The 22,023-nt window shown below is 39.9% G+C and overlaps 1 protein-coding gene and 1 long non-coding RNA gene across 5 annotated transcripts in view; both read right to left on the bottom strand.

Annotated features, from left to right (window-relative positions):
- The window catches only part of LOC127964997 (inactive dipeptidyl peptidase 10-like), a 52,211-nt gene that overhangs the window by 23,677 nt on the left and 6,511 nt on the right, over positions 1 to 22,023 (bottom strand). For 2 of the 4 annotated variants that reach the window (XM_052565516.1, XM_052565517.1), the window contains exons 1-3: positions 8,680 to 8,901; positions 2,092 to 2,206; positions 1,882 to 1,977 (exon numbers count right to left, since the gene is read on the bottom strand). In XM_052565516.1, coding sequence (XP_052421476.1) covers positions 1,882 to 1,977; positions 2,092 to 2,206; positions 8,680 to 8,730 — 262 coding nt within the window. In that variant the 5' untranslated portion in view covers positions 8,731 to 8,901. Of the gene's footprint in view, positions 1 to 1,881; positions 1,978 to 2,091; positions 2,207 to 8,679; positions 8,902 to 22,023 lie in introns of those variants that run through there. The other 2 variants (XM_052565514.1, XM_052565515.1) reach the window with 1 other exon arrangement.
- LOC127965000 (uncharacterized) lies at positions 10,920 to 12,507 on the bottom strand. Its single transcript, XR_008155233.1, has 3 exons — positions 12,391 to 12,507; positions 11,141 to 11,240; positions 10,920 to 11,040 (listed from the first exon to the last, which is right to left on the bottom strand). It is a non-coding gene; the product is annotated as an uncharacterized LOC127965000 (long non-coding RNA).

Below are 22,023 nucleotides of genomic sequence, written 5' to 3'. Positions count from 1 at the left end.
GAGTTCTGCTGAACCACTTCTGCTGTGTTTCATTGGTTCTTATGATGCAGGAAACAGTATTTGATGTCCTCAAAGAGTCTTGGATCAGGAATGAGCTTCTCTCACAGCCTCACAGAGACAAGAAATATATAATATGGGAATATTATTAATGTCAAATCGCTCTTCTCCTGCTCAGAGTCCTGCAGGAAGCTTCACATTATACCTAACTAGCCTTCTACCACGCTACAACCCATCACGCTCAATAAGGTCACAAAACGCTGGACTTTTGCTAGTTCCTAGGATAGCTCCCAAACTCTGGAATAGCCTTCCTGATAATGTTCGGGTTCAGACACACTCTCTCGGTTTAAATCTAGATTAAAAACACATCTCTTTCACCAAGCATTTGAATAATGTATCTCTTAAATTAGATCACCTGAGAAGAGATGATGCTGACCCTCAGAGGACCTCAGATGATGCTAACCCTGAATCAACAACAGAACTAACAAACATTGCTACAAGTGTGACTGCATCATATAATAACTGCTGTTAATAATGTTCATCGTCTGGCTGACTACGTCTTGTATTCATTTTTCTGAAGAATCCTCTCCTACGTGCACAAACTGACAGTCACCACTTATAAGCTACTACTAAATATTGTAGAAACATAATTTTCTGTAAAGTTGCTTTGTAATGATTTCATAACGATTGATCGTAAAAATCGCTATACAAATAAACTTGAATTGAATTATGACTCAGGGTGTGACTTCAGTGAAACAGATGGCCTTTAAAATGTTATGCTTTCCATATAAATACATGTTAGACCTGATATTAAATGACAGAGGGCCCACAGTCCAGATCACTGAGCTCTGAGGAGGCTTGAGCACCAGACACTGGATCTGGCTCTAAATCTTCTGAGGTCTTTCAGAGTTTAGAGGATTTTGCACTTTCAAGGGAAACTAAATATCCAGCACGACCAAAGTTCTGCTTCGTTTTCTGCCTGTGAAATCATCCGCATTTACTCCTTTAGATGTTCAGAATTACAGATCACAAAGTCTACACACATTTCCACTCACATTGAATCGCCATTGGCTAGGAAACTTTTTACCTTACTCGCCAGACTGATATACCATATATGCATGTGTGTGTGTGTGTGTATGTTTTAAATAAATATATAAATGTTTGTAAAATGGCACAGCTTTTTAAACATCTGAAAGTACTACATTCTTAACATCAGTCAGTCAAGGATTATTTAATGGTAGAACTTTAGTCATTAGAATTAAAACCATGTATGAATGCCCATTAGTCATTTTTACTGAACTTAGGACTGGTGGGGGTTTTTTATTCAGTGTTTCTGTAAAACAAATGGTGAAAAAACTAACAATAATACTGATAAGCTAATAACAATAATAATACTTAGAATTATATTTATAAGAAGGTTGAGTTGTTCACTCGAATTCATTTGCTGAAATCCAAACAGGGAAGATAATAGGTGATCGTCAGCCAATGAGATTGTCGTTTGTGCATTAGCTCCACCCACTACGGGAAAACCTGTCAGTTCTTAGAATCTGAAGAATCCCAAAGGAACGTTCATTTGACCAGCAAAAATACAACAAAGAATATAGATTACACTGACCACATCAGTTCTGCAGATATGTAAGAGTTATTAACCAGTGGCTGATGTTAGACATCATTTAGTGAAGATTTAGTTGAATATGCGAGCGATTGACTTGGTCAGTGTTTCTTGTTTAAATGGCTGGTTTTCTAATGTTTATTGCTCAGCGTCTGCGGTCCTGATCAATCATCCTCTGCGATCAGCTGTGCTTAAGAGCTCATGACGGTGTACAGATAATTAATGAATGAGATCCATTAGAAATGAATGGCCTTGCGGTCGTATCGTCTTACCGTTGATCCAGCGAGCTTCAGGGTCGTGTATGTAGAAATCTGCGCTGAAGAGATCCTCCACCGTCAGCTTGGTGTCACTGCTGGGCTGCGTATCCACTGTCACACACACAGAGAGACAGAAACAGAGCCGTGAAGGCATCACACAACGGATCGAGTATCGCCGCTCAGACTGAAGCTCACGAGCGCTGTCATGTGTGTGTGCTGCAGTACCTGGAGTGAGGAGGATCACAGACAAGGTGATGAGAGAACAGACCGCCAGAATGACCAGCAGAGCGATGGCGATCCCCTTCCAGTTCCTCTGAGGAGCACTCATGCCCGCCAGGTCCTTCACACACACACACACACACACACCTCAGTTCTTCAGCTGCACAGAATAATAAAGGTTTCATTTGAGTTCATTTGTACTTGATGATAGACGAGTCTAAATGACCTGAGTAACAGAAGCAGGACTCATATGAGGCAGGTAATGTGGAGTCATGGACAGGCTTTCTGCTCAACACTTCAGTCATTCATCACCTTCATGAAGGACTAGAAACACCTCACAGGAGTGATTCTGCTCACTGATGAAACTAATGCCTATCAGGTTTATCCTGCTATAGAGACTGAAACGACTCGGTGATCTCGTCAGACCTCCACAGACTTCTGCAATGAATGTGATAAAACAATAATACAGTGATATTCACAATCAGAGTGACCTAAAGAAGACTCTGCTCCAGTTTAGAAGAGCAAACCGACAATGAGTTAAAGGACATTCATATTTAGATCTTGTACATTTATGTCTTCAGTCAACGATAATCGCTGTACTTTTGGAGGATCATAAATCACTGAAATACTTCAAAGTCATCTAACACTTTAATATTACAGCTCTCTGCAGCCTGCATGAAAGGGTTAAAGATGTGACAATTTTCTGCAACTTCAGAGAGCAATAATACAAAATAAAACAAAGAAATGATGAAGATGAGCCCTTCGGCTGTGAGCGTGAGACAGAGAGAGCGTGCCGTTATTTTGAGAGGTGACCTCGCCGAGGACACATTTATGATGGTCAGAGGACGGCCAGATTCATCCTTCATCTCTCGACACGAGCGGCAGAGCTCACTCCATCTCACACCATCAAACACCACAATCCATAGTGTTTCCTACACACATGAACCGCTCAAAACACATAAAAAAGCCCACGTAAGCAACGTCAGCAATGTCACTGTGCAAAAATACCCCTTACCGTCTATATATAAAGGTCAGTGCATGTCAGAACAATAAAACAGACATCAGGCTCAGATTACAGAAACTTAGCCACTGTCTTGAGATCTTAGTGACTCTTACCTTCTGGATTCACATTAGACCAATCTACATTGTTGTTGTGTAACCGGCTTTAAAACAATATCATGACTTACTTGTAAGACTAATCTAAGCACTTTATGCAACCGACCACTGAACACAACATCTGGAAACCTCTGCAATCTCAGAGACAGAGAATAAAGGTATATTTTTGTGGTTGTTGTTGTTGATTTTAAAACAGTAAAATATTCTGCATTTAGAAAACACACTTTTAATTCCTAGAGTATATTCACATAAGGGATGAACAATTACCTGACAAGCTAAATTTTGGAAGAAATAGTGCATCACCTAAAATCATCAACCTGTTGTCTTGACACACTTCACACATCTTTTTTCATAAGTGTGCTTAACTGCTTAGAAGCAGATCTCTTAGAAGTGGTGAATGCCTCACTTCTTTCTGGGACATTTCCAAACTCCCTAAAAACTGCAGTTGTAAAGCCCCTCCTGAAAAAGACCAATCTTGATAACACCATTTTGAGCAATTTTAGACCAATATCTAATCTTCCTTTTATAGGCAAAATTATAGAAAAGGTAGTTTTTAAATCAGCTGAACAAATACTTAAACTCAAATGGATACCTGGACAATTTTCAATCTGGTTTCCGACCGCATCACAGCACAGAGACAGCACTCATTAAGATAATAAATGATATTCGCTTAAATTGTGACTCTGGCAAAATATGGGTGCTGGTATTGCTAGATCTCAGTGCTGCGTTTGACACTGTCGATCATAACATACTACTAGAGAGACTGGAAAACTGGGTCGGGCTTTCTGGGATGGTACTCAAATGGTTCAGATCATATTTAGAAGGAAGAGGCTATTATGTGAGTCTAGGAGAGCATAAGTCTAAGTGGACATCCATGACATGTGGAGTGCCACAAGGGTCAATTCTTGCACCGCTCTTGTTTAGCCTGTATATGCTTCCACTGAGTCAAATAATGAGAAAGAACCAAATTGCCCATCACAGCTATGCTGATGATACCCAGATTTACCTAGCCTTATCTCCAAATGACCACAGCCCCATTGACTCCCTCTGCCAATGCATTGATGAAATTAATAGTTGGATGTGCCAGAACTTTCTTCAGTTAAACAAGGAAAAAACTGTCATAGCATTTGGAATTGCATTTGGAAACAAAGATGAAGTGTTCAAGGTGAATGCATACCTTGACTCTAGGGGTCAAACAACTAAAATCAAGTCAGGAATCTTGGTGTGATTCTGGACACAGATCTTAGTTTCAGTAGTCATGTCAAAGCAGAAACTAAATCAGCATACTATCATTTAAAAAACATTGCAAGAATTAGATGTTTTGTTTCCAGTCAAGACTTGGAGAAACTTGTTCATGCCTTTATCACCAGCAGGGTGGACTATTGTAATGGTCTCCTCACTGGCCTTCCCAAAAAGAGCATTAGACAGCTGCAGCTCATCCAGAACACTGCTGCCAGGATTCTGACTAGAACCAGAAGATCTGAGCATATCACACCAGTCCTCAGGTCCTTACACTGGCTTCCAGTTACATTTAGGATTGATTTTAAAGTACTTTTACTCATATATAAGTCACTAAATGACCTAGGACCGAAATATATTGCAGATATGTTCACTGAATATAAACCTAACAGAGCACTCAGATAATTAGGATCGAGTCAGTTAGAAATACCAAGGGTTCACACAAAACAAGGGGAGTCCTCCTTTAGTTACTATGCTGCCCGCAGTTGGAATCAGCTTCCAGAAGAGATCAGATGTGCTAAAACACTAGTCACATTTAAATCTAGACTCAAAACTCATCTGTTGTGCATTTACTGAATGAACACTGTTTAATGTCTGAACTCATTGCACTGTATTTTACATATTCACTGTATTTTATGTAAAATCATTTTCTATTTGTTACTGTTTTTAATTCATTTTAAATAAGTCAATTTTAAATCATTTCCAAAGTTTTAAAATTGCTTGTTTTTATTTTTTATTTATTATTTCTTTATGACTATTTTACTTTCTTTTATGTAAAGCAGTTTGAATTACCATTGTGTACGAAATGTGCTATAGAAATAAACTTGCCTTGACAAAATATTTATATACGACTTTGTGTGTGCAATTCTAAACGTGCTTCAGATTTCTACAGTAATGATGGAACTAGCTGTAACACAGTAATGAAATGCATCATTATATAATATCCAGATTACAGTGACACTTCTCTGAGTGCTGTGCTGCTTTTAGTTGAGTTTTATGGTTTTCTGCATCTGACACAATGTAATAATGTGCAGAAATTGATCTATAATGAATGAGATCTGCTGCTAAAGCTGTTTGTGAAGCATCATAATGTCAAACACATTCATTGAGCTGAGGTCAGACGTTTAACAAACAGCACTGAATATCATCTGACATGTACAGATGTGGCAACATTAATAATACACTACTGTCACCAAATCTCTGGCTTTCTTTAATGCAATAGGAATTTGCAGAAGGATTCAGTACCTCATCCCATCATATTCTCAATATGACTTGAATAACCAACATTACATTTATTCTAAGCATTCTAGCATATTTTAAACATATTTTCAGAGAAATACTATTGGTTACAAGTTTAAAAATGAAGCTGATCTGATCAGACAAAAACAAAAATCAGATTTCTGTCATCATTGATGCTCCCTCCTGTCGCTCTAGAACCCTATCATTCTGTTTCTTTAGCGGAGCACAGAAGAAGATATGTGAGGAATGTTTCATCTGTTTTGTGCATACAAACTTCAAAAAGAAGATAAACGACAGGCCAAGTCTTCTGAATCTAATTAATGGATTCAATTCCCATATTTAGTGTCTGTTTCATATCAGACATCCCTCCTGTTCCAGCATCTCCTGCATATCGATGGCAGATCCCTGATTCTCACAGATTATAAACAATACCTTGTAAATCGAGCGGGAGACAGAAGCCCTGCTTCCAGCTTATTAAAGTGTGTTTTCTGTCAGTTTTGGCACAGTAGGACATCTGTCATATAGTTAAAGCCATTTACTGTAGTGTATTAATACTGTGAGAAGTTATCAAAATGTCTGTATAAGCATGCCCTTTAAAAGAATACATTTTTTTACTGAACATATCTTGTAATTATTGAACTCCATCGCTACAGACTGGGAATTAAAGCCTGTTCACTTCAATTATGATAAAAAACAACAACAATAACAATGTTTTAATAATGACAATAGTTTTTAATGATTAATTATTTAATAATTAGTATAATGATAAGCACATAAAGGAACAGTATTGTTGGAATCAGAGTGATGTTTCGCAGCTGATAAACAATAAAAACACTGAGGTCAGAATGCATCAGACTTTAGAAGAGCTGAAGGATTTAGAGCAGACTGACGGACAGACAGCTGCACGTTTGTAGTGAATAACACTCAGAACACTTCCAATGTACTTCCAGTCTGACCAGTTACAGAAACACTGAAGTGTGCATGTGTGAGGCTAGGCCTTGTGATGGACCATCAGACGCTCAAATCTTATTAATCACATGCTTATCACAGAATAGACAAAAAACAACAACATTGGTTCAAATCATCACCAGAGGAATGAATTATTTCTATTCTTTGCAGAGTTTACAGAGTTGGCTCTGCAAGTCAGTCATTCTAATAAATGGCACATTTTCCACAGTAAAACCCCATAATAAAAGCAATCATGGTGGTGCGTCTGAAGGCCAGCTGGTAAAATTGAGACTAAAAGGCATTTTCAATAAAAAGAACAAAGTTGCATGTTTTAATCTCCACTAAATAACCCAGCAGAAAGAGTTTTCTTGTTTTATTAGGAATAGTTGATTTGCAGGAGTTGTATGCGACCTCACACTTTCATTTTAAGCAGTTAGGGTAGTTATATATATATACACAGTTTTTCTCAGTCGGTTTGATACATTTCTCGAATCATTCTTGAGATTTGCAAAACAGTAAGTGCATTTCTCAAAACAACTCGTACAAAGAGCAAAACACCGTGGATTACCTGCAAAAGCCAGTTCAGCCTTAATAAAGCCTTAGTTCATCTCTCAAAACTAAATATCTGTGTCAATGAACATGTCAGTGCCATCAGAATGATGTCCTTGTGTCATAGTTTATGGATAAGACACTCAAATCACTTTTTTTTCAATATAACAGTGTACTCTGGAGGGATGTTCTGATGGAAACTACTGTATTGAACAGTATGCCATATGCTTCGGTATGCCATATATCCATTTCAAAAGTATGTGGGATATTGATTGAAAGAGACTGGAGTGAATTCCCAGTTACACTTTTACTAGTGGTCTGACCAAAAAAAAAAAAAAAACCTTTACAATGTCATTGTGACATAGAAAAGTATATGGGCACAAAGATGAAAATATTTGTTACTCTTGTGTTGTCCTCTGTCTTTACAGTATAAGCTTTCCAACTGAAGATTCATCAGATGAACCTTTGAGCTATTTCAGAGAAATGGTTTATCATTGGTTTATCATCTACATTCTCTTCATTAGTCAAGATTCACTTGGACAAATCATGCCAAATTTACAAAAGTCTAGTAATAATGTATTTTTTTTTTTTTAAATGTGCTTGGCATCTTATGACAACTAGATGAACCATTTTGCATTTAATGACCAATATGATGAACTAAAGACTAGATGTTTTGGGGGGTAAGACTATTGCACAGAAAACTATATAATACATTTTAAGCAACATGACAGTAGCAACTGATAATGTAGGAGACCACAGATAAATGTGTGTAATCAATTGCATGAATGTACAAAAGCAATCGCAGCTTGTTCAAAAGAATGAGAAACTGCTTTTATGATGTGTATAAATGACTAGATGATGTGGAGGATGTACAAGTAGTTTTGAGAATTTCATTTCTGATTTGAGAAATGCACCAAAGTGACTGAGAAAAACTATACAACAAATGCTACAAAAAAAGAAACAAGAAAGACATAAGTTAATTTTCAAATAAACATTAAACATTCAGATGTTATGATGTCATTTTAAGAGTCAGACTACACAGAATGTTTGTTCTTAATTGTGTCGTGTGTCAATAGTGACAGAGTAGATAGATAGAGATCTCAAACTAAAACACGATGAGAGAACTAGCACCATCACCTCGTCTAACACAGGTTTGATGAACATGCAGCAGGTTTTCTCGGTTCTGTCAGAGAAATAGCGAACCATTAGTTATTGACAGATATCTTCATCAGCGCGTTCCCGCGACTGGACAGGTACACAGACACGGGCGCGCGCGAGGCCATCTCAATCACGATCACGAGCAGAAACCGAATAATGACTGACCGGTGATGAAGAAACACGAAAGCAGAACCGTTTGATATTACTTCTGCAGTTAAACCGGTGATGTCATGAAGGGCGCGGGCGTTAGGTCGGTGTGCGCGCGATACTCACCGGATTCTGGACAAATAGGTCCCTAACGAAAAGAAAAAGCACCGTGTAAAGCGAGAAGATGCCGTTTGTTACCTCGTCCTGCGGATTCGGTCTCTGGCTTTGCTGCTCTTTGGTGGCCGTCATGATTCCGCTTCAGATGCCGCTGAGAAATCCCCAAACAAACCCCGGTGTGTCACCGCTAGCGTCCGTGACCGAGCAGAGTCCTTCTCATTCCACCGCAGCGCGAGCTGATTCTAATCGATCTGAACGGTGCCCTGACTCTGACTCTGACTCTGATCGAACATAAACCGAACGAGGAGTGGACTGATGCTGCGCTGGAGGGGCGGGAGGCTGACGCGCGATCCCGACACCACCGACTGACAGACTGATAGAAAGACAGACTGACAGACTGATAGATAGACAGACTGACAGACTGATAGAAAGACAGACAGACTGATAGAAAGACAGACAGACAGACTGATAGATAGACAGACTGACAGACTGATAGAAAGACAGACAGACAGACTGCAGCAACAAGAGTTCTTACTAGAACCAGGAAGTATGACCATATTAGCCCGGTCCTGTCCACACTGCACTGGCTCCCTATCAAACATCGTATAGATTTTAAAATTTACATTTACATTTACATTTGCATTTAATCATTTAGCAGACGCTTTTATCCAAAGCGACTTACAAATGAGAACAATAGAAGCAGTCAGGTCAACAAGAGAACAACAACAGTATACAAGTGCCATGACAAGTCTCAGTTAGTCTAGTATAGAATGCATAGCCAGTTTTTTTTTTTTTTTTTTTTTTTTTTTTTTTTTTATAAATGAAAAGACAAGAAAAGGAAAAGTGCTAGTGTTAGTTGGTTAAGTGCAGGAGAAAAAGATGAGTCTTTAGATGTTTCTTGAAAATGAGTAAAGACTCAGCTGTACGAATTGAGATTGGGAGGTTCCATTCCAAATATTGCTTATTACTTATAAAGCCCTGAACGGTTTAGCACCTCAGTATTTGAATGAGCTCCTTTTACATTATACTCCTCTACGTCCTCTACGTTCTCAAAACTCAGGCAATTTGATAATACCTAGAATATCAAAATCAACTGCGGGTGGCAGGTCCTTTTCCTATTTGGCGCCTAAACTCTGGAATAACCTACCTAACATTGTTCGGGAGGCAGACACACTCTTGCAGTTTAAATCTAGATTGAAGACCCATCTCTTTAACCTGGCATACACATAACATACTAATATGCTTTTAATATCCAAATCAGTTAAAGGATTTTTAGGCTGCATTAATTAGGTAAACTGGAACCGGAAACACTTCACATAACGTGTACCTTCTACATCATTAGAAGAATGGCATCTACGCTAATATTTGTCTGTTTCTCTCTTGTTTCGAGGTCACCGTGGCCACCAGATCCAGTCTGTATCCAGACCAGAGTGTCACTGCAGCCACCCGGATCCAGTACGTATCCAGACCAGATGGTGGATCAGCACCTAGAAAGGACCTCTACTGCCCTGAAAGACAGCGGAGACCAGGACAACTAGAGCCCAGATACAGATCCCCTGTAAATACCTTGTCTCAGAGGAGCACCAGGACAAGACCACAGGAAACAGATGATTCTTCTTCACAATCTGACTTTGCTGCAGCCTGGTTTCGTCTGGTCAGAGGAGAACTGGCCCCCCAACTGAGCCTGGTTTCTCCCAAGGTTTTTTTCTCCATTCTGTCACCGATCGGGTTTTGGTTCCTTGCCGCTGTCGCCTCTGGCTTGCTTAGTTGGGGTCACTTCATCTACAGCGATATCATTGACTTGATTGCAAATAAATGCACAGACACTATTTAACTGAACAGAGATGACATAACTGAATTCAATGATGAACTGCCTTTAACTTTCATTTTGCATTATTGAGACACTGTTTTCCAAATGAATGTTGTTCAGTTGCTTTGACGCAATGTATTTTGTTTGAAATGATGACAATGGTCCTGGATCAACATTAGCGAATCTACTCCTTGAAATGATGACGATAGTCCTGGATCAACATTAGGGAATCTAACCCCGTATTGAAATGGTCATGATGGTCCTGAATCAACATTAGTGAATCTATCCCGTATTGAAATGGTCATGATGGTCCAGGATCAACGATAGTGAATCTATCCTGTATTGAAATGATGACAATGGTCCTAGATCAACATTAGTGAATCTACCCCGTATTGAAATGGTCATGATGCTCTTCGATCAACATTAGTGAATCTATCCCGCATTGAAATGGTCATGATGGTCCTGGATCAACATTAGCGAGTCTACCCCGTATTGAAATGATGACAATGGTCCTAGATCAACATTAGCGAATCTACCCCTTATTGAAATGGTCATGTTGGTCCTGTATCAACATTAGTGAACCTACCCCTTATTGAAATGGTCATGTTGGTCCTGTATCAACATTAGCGAATCTACCCCTTATTGAAATGGTCATGATGGTCCTGGATCAACATTAGCGAGTCTACCCCGTATTGAAATGATGACAATGGTCCTAGATCAACATTAGTGAACCTACCCCTTATTGAAATGGTCATGTTGGTCCTGTATCAACATTAGCGAATCTACCCCTTATTGAAATGGTCATGTTGGTCCTGTATCAACATTAGCGAATCTACCCCTTATTGAAATGGTCATGATGGTCCTGGATCAACATTAGCGAATCTACCCCTTATTGAAATGGTCATGGTGGTCCTTGATCAACATTAGCGAATCTACCCCTTATTGAAATGGTCATGATGGTCCTTGATCAACATTAGTGAATCTACCCCTTATTGAAATGGTCATGTTGGTCCTGTATCAACATTAGCGAATCTACCCCTTATTGAAATGGTCATGTTGGTCCTGTATCAACATTAGCGAATCTATCCCGTATTGAAATGGTCATGATGGTCCTGGATCAACATTAGCGAATCTACCCCTTATTGAAATGGTCATGATGGTCCTTGATCAACATTAGCGAATCTACCCCTTATTGAAATGGTCATGTTGGTCCTGTATCAACATTAGCGAATCTACCCCTTATTGAAATGGTCATGATGGTCCTGGATCAACATTAGCGAGTCTACCCCGTATTGAAATGATGACAATGGTCCTAGATCAACATTAGTGAACCTACCCCTTATTGAAATGGTCATGTTGGTCCTGTATCAACATTAGCGAATCTACCACTTATTGAAATGGTCATGTTGGTCCTGTATCAACATTAGCGAATCTACCCCTTATTGAAATGGTCATGATGGTCCTGGATCAACATTAGCGAATCTACCCCTTATTGAAATGGTCATGATGGTCCTTGATCAACATTAGCGAATCTACCCCTTATTGAAATGGTCATGTTGGTCCTGTATCAACATTAGCGAATCTACCCCTTATTGAAATGGTCATGATGGTCCTGGATCAACATTAGCGAATCTACCCCTTATTGAAATGGTCATGATGGTCCTGGATCAACATTAGCGAATCTACCCCTTATTGAAATGGTCATGATGGTCCTTGATCAACATTAGGGAATCTATCCCGTATTGAAATGGTCATGATGGTCCTGGATCAACATTAGTGTATCTAACCCATACTGAAATGGTCATGATGCTCTTCGATCAACATTAGCGAATCTACCCCGTATTGAAATGGTCATGATGGTCTTCGATCAACATTAGCGAATCTACCCCGTATTGAAATGGTCATGACAGTCCTGGATAAACATTAGCGAATCTACCCCTTATTGAAATGGTCATGATGGTCCTGTATCAACATTAGTGAACCTACCCCTTATTGAAATGGTCATGTTGGTCCTGTATCAACATTAGTGAACCTACCCCTTATTGAAATGGTCATGTTGGTCCTGTATCAACATTAGCGAATCTACCCCTTATTGAAATGGTCATGATGGTCCTGGATCAACATTAGCGAGTCTACCCCGTATTGAAATGATGACAATGGTCCTAGATCAACATTAGTGAACCTACCCCTTATTGAAATGGTCATGTTGGTCCTGTATCAACATTAGCGAATCTACCCCTTATTGAAATGGTCATGTTGGTCCTGTATCAACATTAGCGAATCTACCCCTTATTGAAATGGTCATGTTGGTCCTGTATCAACATTAGCGAATCTACCCCTTATTGAAATGGTCATGATGGTCCTGGATCAACATTAGCGAATCTACCCCTTATTGAAATGGTCATGATGGTCCTTGATCAACATTAGCGAATCTACCCCTTATTGAAATGGTCATGATGGTCCTTGATCAACATTAGCGAATCTACCCCTTATTGAAATGGTCATGTTGGTCCTGTATCAACATTAGCGAATCTACCCCTTATTGAAATGGTCATGATGGTCCTGGATCAACATTAGCGAATCTACCCCTTATTGAAATGGTCATGATGGTCCTGGATCAACATTAGCGAATCTACCCCTTATTGAAATGGTCATGATGGTCCTTGATCAACATTAGGGAATCTATCCCGTATTGAAATGGTCATGACAGTCCTGGATCAACATTAGTGTATCTAACCCATACTGAAATGGTCATGATGCTCTTCGATCAACATTAGCGAATCTACCCCGTATTGAAATGGTCATGATGGTCTTCGATCAACATTAGCGAATCTACCCCGTATTGAAATGGTCATGACAGTCCTGGATAAACATTAGCGAATCTACCCCGTATTGAAATGATGACAATGGTCCTGGATCAACATTAGTGAATCTACCCCTTATTGAAATGGTCATGATGGTCCTGGATAAACATTAGCGAATCTACCCCGTATTGAAATGATGACAATGGTCCTGGATCAACATTAGCGAATCTACCCCTTATTGAAATGGTCATGATGGTCCTGGATCAACATTAGCGAATCTACCCCGTATTGAAATGGTCATGATGGTCCTGGATCAACATTAGTGAATATACCCCGTATTGAAATGGTCATGATGGTCCTGGATCAACATTAGCGAATCTACCCCTTATTGAAATGATGACAATGGTCCTGGATCAACATTAGCGAATCTACCCCGTATTGAAATGGTCATGATGGTCCTGGATAAACATTAGCGAATCTACCCCGTATTGAAATGATGACAATGGTCCTGGATCAACATTAGCGAATCTACCCCATATTGAAATGGTCATGATGGTCCTGGATCAACATTAGCGAATCTACCCCTTATTGAAATGATGACTATGGTCCTGGATCAACATTAGCGAATCTACCCCGTATTGAAATGGTCATGATGGTCTTCGATCAACATTAGCGAATCTACCCCTTATTGAAATGATGACAATGGTCCTGGATCAACATTAGCGAATCTACCCCGTATTGAAATGGTCATGATGGTCCTGGATCAACATTAGCGAATCTACCTCTCTTAGCGAGAGAAAGGAGATTTTTAGCTATTAGCTAAATGGCACATGGCTGTTGTATGTTTGTTCAGAGTTGCATTACATTATGCCATTGTGTTTTATTTTACAAAGAGTGACATTTACATTTAAGTGTCATTTACAAAGTCAAAATAAATTTACAGTTACAAGACGTACAAAGGATCAAAGAAAGAGGACAGACAAAATAACTTACCTTTTGTCAGTCGGCCAAGGCAAGAGAGGAGGGAACATTCAAAATGGAATGATTGGATTTGGTTAGCACACGCTGATGACATCAGAGACTTGTGATTGGTTGATTAAATGTTGATCCAGGAATACATCTTACTTGGCAAAATCACGACTGGATACTCCACCCCAAAATGAAATTTTTGTCATTAATTACTTACCCCCATGTCGTTTCCAAACCATAAAAGCTTTGTTCATCTTCAGAACACTCTTTTAAGATATTTTGGATGAAAACCAGGAGGCTTGTGACTGTCCCATAGACTGCCAAGTAAATAACAGAGTCAAGGTCCAGAAAAGTATGAAAGACATTATCAGAATAGTCCATCTGCCATCAGTGATTCAACCGTAACGTTATGAAGTGAAAAGAATACTGTTTGTACATGAATAAAACAATATATAGTGACTTTACTAGTGACTTTATTCAACAATTCCTCTCCTCTGTCTCTGTAGCGCCATTTTGGAGAATATGAATTGAATGCAAGCAGTGCATGCTCTTCTGTGTCAGCCGCGCTGCAGGGATGCATGCACTTTTTTCTTACAAACCAAAGCATAAATATACACAGAAAACATATCCTTGTGGTGCATTTTGTCAGAACATTGTCAGAACTTCTAGTAAATTACAAGCTATTTAGTTTAGTTAGCTGTTCAGAATCGTAGAAGAATTGTAATCTCTTTTTGATAGCCCTACCAAAAAAAATATAATAAAGAAATGTAAACAATTCGTTGAGAATTGTGCAGGTCTAACCATATGTTTGACTCGCTGTTTCTCCCATGGCATACAGTGACTAGAAAATAGTAACCCCATACACATTTTACAATTTATATATATGCAAAAATATATATATATATAATAATAAAATATATATATATATTTTTTTTTTGAGAATTTTTAATACAATTCGGCACCAGTCAGGCTGTGATATCATACAGGACCACAGGGAGACGCTACAGTACCTTGATCTGATTGTACAGGCTACTATATGAGTCCATTCATTATCAGTACATGACCAGCACATGATCTACAGCAACTTCAGGCTTCAGCCAGCGTCCATTATAACACACTCCTGCTTTAAACCAAATATACACACTGAAGAATACTTCTGGACGTGACTCTACACAATCTCTGATCAAATTGGTTGAGTTTTCTCTTTATTAGAGTGGTTTTGAACTTACTGTTTGTACACATTCATTTACTGGATCCTTAGACTAAAAACTTCATAGGAGTTTACCGGTTTAAAAAATATCTGATCTCAAAAACCTCCTTCTTTTAATTTTTAGTTACTCATTCTAATTAGCAATGAATAATTAAATATTTCTTTCCACTCTCAATCTTGCTACTCAAGCTGTGTATGAACATATATATATACACACATACGCACTCACACATACAGGCATACAGGTGCTGGTCATATAATTAGAATATCATCAAAAAGTTGATTATTTCACTAATTCCATTAAAAATAGATTTGAGACTTGTATATTATATTCATTCATTACAAAAAGACTGATATATTTCAAATGTTTATTTCTTTTAATTTTGATGATTATAACTGACAACTAAGGAAAATTAGATTAGATTAGATTAGATTAGATTCAACTTTATTGTCACTGCACATGTAGGTACAAGTCAACGAAATGCAGTTAGCATCTAACCAGAAGTGCAATAAGCAGTAAGTACAGAATAAAGGTCTATAATATGTACAATAACTATACAGGTAAGTATTATGGACATAATTTACAGATATTAAATACTATAAGCACGATATACAGATAGGTGTACTATGAACATACTATACAGATGGGCTATGTAGAGTGTATGTACACTATAGGCAGAACTATGAACATAATTTACAGTATTGCAATGGACAGTAAAGTGCATAGAAAATATTTCAGTGTGCAAATGGAATATACAGTGTTCCTGGATGAACAGGCAGTAGTGCAAGTAATAACAAGTTACTGTTTTTTTTTTTTTTTTTTTTTGCTTGTTGTGAATAAATAAATAAATCAGAGTGTTGAAGAGGGGGAGGAGTCTATGTGTGGTGTGGGGGGTGTTGAGGGTGTCAGAGGGAAGAGTTCAGCAAGGAGACAGCTTTAGGGAAAAAGCTGTTCCTGAATCTTGTGGTCCTTGTCCGGAGGCTCCTGAAGCGCCTCCCGGAGGGCAGGAGGTTAAACAGTTCGTGGTCAGGGTGAGAGGAGTCCTTGAGAATGCTGCGAGCTCGACGTAGACAGCGTTTCCTCTGGATGTCCTCAAGAGACGGAAGTGGTGTCCCTGTGATTCGTTGGGCAGTTTTCACCACCCTCTGCAGTGCCTTGCGGTCAGCCACTGAACAGTTCCCATACCAGACTGTGATGCAACTGGTCAGGATGCTCTCAATCGCACACCGGTAGAAGTTCACCAGGATGTCTGAAGACAGCTGGTTCTTCTTCAGTGTCCTGAGCAAGAAGAGGCGCTGGTGAGTCTTCTTGACCAGGCTGGAGGTGTTTGTGGCCCAGGACAGTTTCTCCGAGATGGTGGTTCCCAGGAACTTGAAGCTGGAAACACGTTCTACAGCCAGCCCGTTAATGTGGATGGGGTCATGAGTGCTTCCATTCTTCTTCCTGAAGTCCACAATGAGCTCCTTGGTCTTATTGGTGTTAAGGAGCAGGTTATTGCCAGCGCACCATGTGGCCAGGTGCTGTATCTCTTCCCTGTAGGCAGTCTCATCGTTGTCACTGATGAGGCCAATCACCGTGTGTCATCTGCAAAGTTAATGATGGAGTTGGATCCATGCACAGGCTTGCAGTCCTGGGTGTAAAGGGAGTAGAGGAATGGGCTCAGCACACAGCCCTGTGGTACGCCAGTGTTAAGTGTGATGGTGGTGGAGTGGGTGTGGCCTGACCGAACATGCTGAGGCCTGTTGGTCAGAAAGTCCATAATCCAGTTGCAGAGGGAGGTGTTAATGTCCAGGTCTCCAAGTTTTGTGGTCAGATTGGAGGGAATGACGGTGTTAAATGCTGAACTGAAGTCAACAAACAACATCCTAACATACGTGTTGTTATGGTCCAGGTGTGTGAGTGCAGAGTGCAGCACTGTGCATACTGCATCCTCTGTGCTCCTATTTCTGTGGTAGGCAAATTGGTGTGGGTCCAGTGTGGGTGGGAGGCAGTCTTTGAGATGTGCTAGGACCAGTCGCTCGAAGCACTTCATAATGATGGGTGTGAGTGCTACGGGGCGATAGTCATTCAGGCACGTTGGGGAGGAGTGTTTCGGTACTGGCACAATGGATGTGGACTTAAAACATGTAGGCACAGTTGCTTGGGTGAGGGACAGGTTGAAAATGTCTGTGAAGACCCCTGCAAGCTGCTCTGCACATGCCCTAAGCACACGTCCAGGAATGCCATCCGGGCCAGCAGCCTTGCGTGCGTTGATCCGGCTCAGTGCAGTGTGGACATCTGTGCAGGTGAGTTTGAGGGGTTGGTGGTCTGAAGAGGCTGAGATTTTGGTGGCCGTCTCCTTGCTGTCGCTGTTGAAGCGAGCATAAAAGTCATTTAGCTCGTTAAGGAAGGAGACGTCCGTGACTGTTGGTGTGGAGTTGCTTGACTTGTAGTCACTGATAATCTGGATGCCCTGCCACATGTGTCGGTGGTCAGAGTTGTACAAGTGTTCCTCTACCTTCAGCTTGTAGCAGTACTTGGCCTTTTTGATGCCCCTTTTCAGGTTAGCCCTGGATTTACTGTAGGCCTGAGCATCGTCTGACCTGAAGGCAGTGTTGCGGGCTTTCAGCAGAAGTCACACATCCTTGTTCATCCATGGCTTCTGATTAGGGTATGTTGTTATCTGTTTTTCTGTTGTTACACTGTCAATGGTGGAGTTGATGTGATCCAGTACAGAGGCGGTGTAGATATCAATGTCTGTGTGAGAGCCACAGGCAGCCTGTGAAGCAAACATACTCCAGTCAGTGTGTTGAAACCTGTCTTGAAGTAAAGAGTCTGCTCCAGTTGGCCACACTTTGATGGTCTTCACTGATGGCTTCACACGGTTGATGAGGGGTGAATACTTAGGGGTGAGAAACAAAGAAAGGTGATCAGACTGTCCGAGGTGGGGGAGGGGGCTCGCCATGTAAGCTCCATCAATGTTTGTATAAACATGATCCAAAGTTTTGTCTCCTCTGGTGTGGCAGGAAACATGCTGGTGAAATTTGGGGAGTACTGTTTTTAATTTGCAGTGATTAAAATCACCCGCGACAATAAAAGCAGCCTCTGGGTGAGCAGTCTGTGGTTTACTAATGGCTGCATGAAGTTCGTTCAAAGCAAGCTTTGCATTAGCATCTGGTGGAATATAGACTGCGGTTATTATGGTGGAAGTGAACTCCCGTGGCAGATAAAAAGGTCTACATTTAACCATGAGAAACTCTAGGTTAGCTGACCAGTGTCTCCCAACAATGACAGTGTTCGTACACCAAGCTTTGTTGACATAAATGCACAATCCACCACCTCTTGTCTTACCGGAGTCATCTGCCGTTCTATCTGCCCGGAGCGTGTAGCGTCCTGCTAGCTCAATAGCATTGTTGGGTACATCGCTGTGTAGCCATGTTTCTGTGAAAACCATGATATTGCAGTCCAGAAGTCTCTTACTGAGTCGTAACTCATCCATTTTGTTCACCAGTGACCGCACATTAGCGAGGAAAATGCTGGGTAAAGAGAGGCGGAGCGGTGTTAGCTTTAGCTTAGCTCTTAGACCTCCGTTTACGATCTCGACGCCGCCTGCGAGCACTTCCGCCCGGCCGGGTAGAGTGCGTAGCCTCGGGTGTTCTGACGATCTCAGGGATGAGTCGAAGATTGGTGATAAAACTGCTGGTAAAGTCCTCACCGATATCCAAAAGCTCCTGTTGGGTGTAAGATGTTAAAGCAAAGCTGTTCAGTACGAACAGACCCGAGATGAGCAGGAATAATACTGCAAAATTGCAAAAACTGGAGAGACGCTGAGCCTCGCGATGATGGTCACATATGAGGTCACAAAATACCAAATTCAGTATCTCAGAAAATTAGAATATTACTAATGACCAATACAAAGAAAGGATTTTTTGAAATCTTGACCAACTGAAAAGTATGAACATGTAAAGTATGAGCATGTACAGCACTCAATACTTAGTTGTGGCTCTTTCCCCTGAATGACTGCAGCAATGCAGCGTGGCATGGAGTCGATCAGTCTGTGGCACTGCTCAGGTGTTATGAGAGACCAGGTTACTCTGATCTCCATAAAGTTGGTCAGCAGCAGGAAGCATGAAGTGCTCTAAAACTTCCTGGTATACGGCTGCGTTGACCTTTGACCTCAGAAAACACAGTGGACCAACACCAGCAGATAAATGGAAGATGAGACTCTGATTGGTTTATTGCACGTAGACCATGCGCCCAGGCGCGCCAACCGTTTTTCCGTCGTTAAAATAGCGAAAGTGGATTTGGACGCGCCCTGAGTGCACCCGCGCCGTACACTTTACACTTTGCATTTAGATCGTTAAAATAGGGCCTTAAGACTTTTACTCAAGTAATCAACTTCTGCCAAAGTCATTTTCTAGTAAGATATCTATACTTTTACTTTAGTATGACTATCAGTTTATAGTTTTTAAAAGTATGATCATTTATAACACACAATGAACATGTTGCAATGGATTATATTTATGCTATATCATAAGTCTCATGTCTTGACATCTTTATTGTGCTGCTAAACTTAAAGCAGACAAATATCCATCTTAAATATATATATTAACTTAAAACAGACAAATCAGTTACAAATTTACAGCAAAATATAAACAAATAAATAGACAGCCTGGTTCAAAAAATTATTTTGGTCTATATAGCAAATTTTCCCCTTCATGACAACTGTGAGGGGGCTGTTTTTTTTTTCTTTATAACTCATCAGTTTAAATTATATTAAACCTTAAATTAAAAGCTTAAAAACCTTGATTATGAGGCGTTAGTTCCTCTGAAGGCTGTTTGTGAGACTCAGACGCTCTCTAGTGGACATAATGAGTACTACAGGACAGCACTTGGGCTGGACACTACACTGTCTGCAAACACACTCTCTGGTCTCCACATTACAGACATTTGGATTTACAGCTGCTTCTCAGGAATGAATGAGGTTCTCCCACAGTCTGAACATCTGTAAAGGTAAACTCCTCTTATGAGTGTCTGCATGTGTCCTAGAGTTTAGATGGTGTGATAGTTCAGTGTTTGTGGGTCTATCAAAACCAGCATAACACTCGTACAGAGATCTGCAAAAGAAGCAGGTTACAGAATGAAATAAACGCTCAATATGCAGACACTGTCCATGAAGAAGCCTTGGGTATTTTATTCAGTTTTCCTGGTTTACTTTTCACAAAGTCATGTGAAAACATTGATAAGAGCGCTAGACCATAGAGCAATGCTTACTAATGAAAACTATTACAGTAATAAGTATTGTTGCATGAATAACTTATTTAAAAGAGATGGTCTTCATCCCTCCTGGGGTGGTGCTGCTCTTCTGTCTAGAAATATGGCAAATAGTTTTAGTGTTTATACTTGACTAACTGTGGCCCAGGTCAGGAAGCAGACAGACTGGCTAAACCGACCGTCCGCTAGCTGCCTCCCGTCACAGAGGTCAGCTAATTCTCAGCACATAGAGACTCTTTCACCTAGATATCACACTGTAGAGACTGTGTCTGTTCCCCGAACTAGAAAATACAAAAAACATCCAAACCAAGTTAAGGTTAACAATTTAATTGAGGTTCAACAAATAAAAAACAAATGCAATATGGATAAACAAATGATAAAGCTTGGCTTATTGAATATCAGATCCATTTCTACGAAAACACTTTTTGTAAATAATATGATAACTGATCATAATATAGATGTGCACTGTTTGACAGAAACTTGGCTAAAACCTGATGATTACATTATTTGAAATGAGTCCACCCCCCAAGATTATTGTTATAAACACGAGCCACGTCTAAAAGGCAAAGGTGGAGGTGTTGCTTCAATTTATAACAACGTTTTCAGGATTTCTCAGAGGGCAGGCTTCAAGTATAACTGGTTTGAAGTAATGGTGCTACATATAACATTATCCAGAGAAACAAATGTTAATGATAAATCCCCTGTTATGTTTGTACTGGCTACTGTACACAGGCCACCAGGCCACCATACAGACTTTCTTAAAGAGTTTGCTGATTTTACATCCGAATTAGTTCTGGCTGCAGATAAAGTTTTAATAGTTGGTGATTTTAATATCCATGTCGATAATGAAAAAGATGCATTGGGATCAGCATTTATAGACATTCTGAACTCTATTGGTGTTAGACAACATGTTTCAGGACCTACTCATTGTCGAAATCATACTCTAGATTTAATACTGTCACATGGAATTGATGTTGATAGTGTTGAAATTATTCAGCCAAGTGATGATATCTCAGATCATTATTTAGTTCTGTGCAAACTTCATAGAGCCAAAATTGTAAATTCTACTTCTTGTTACAAGTATCGAAGAACCATCACTTCTACCGCAAAAGACTGCTTTTTAAGTTATCTTCCTGATGTATCCAAATTCCTTAGCATATCCAAAACCTCAGAACAACTTGATGATGTAACAGAAACTATGATGATGATACTCAGCTCTATAATTCTTCGCGGCCCAGCGAAACACACCAATTTGAAAAACTAATGGAATGCATAGTCGATATAAAAAATTGGATGACAAGTAATTTCTTACTGCTAAATTCAGAAAAAACAGAGGTGTTAATCATAGGGCCTAAAAACTCTGCTTGCAATAACCTAG

Source organism: Carassius gibelio, chromosome B9 (assembly GCF_023724105.1).
Source record: "Carassius gibelio isolate Cgi1373 ecotype wild population from Czech Republic chromosome B9, carGib1.2-hapl.c, whole genome shotgun sequence".
Classification (NCBI taxonomy): Eukaryota; Metazoa; Chordata; class Actinopteri; order Cypriniformes; family Cyprinidae; genus Carassius; species Carassius gibelio.
Note: the sequence above shows the minus strand (reverse complement) of the source record. Positions and strands in the feature narration are given on the sequence as shown.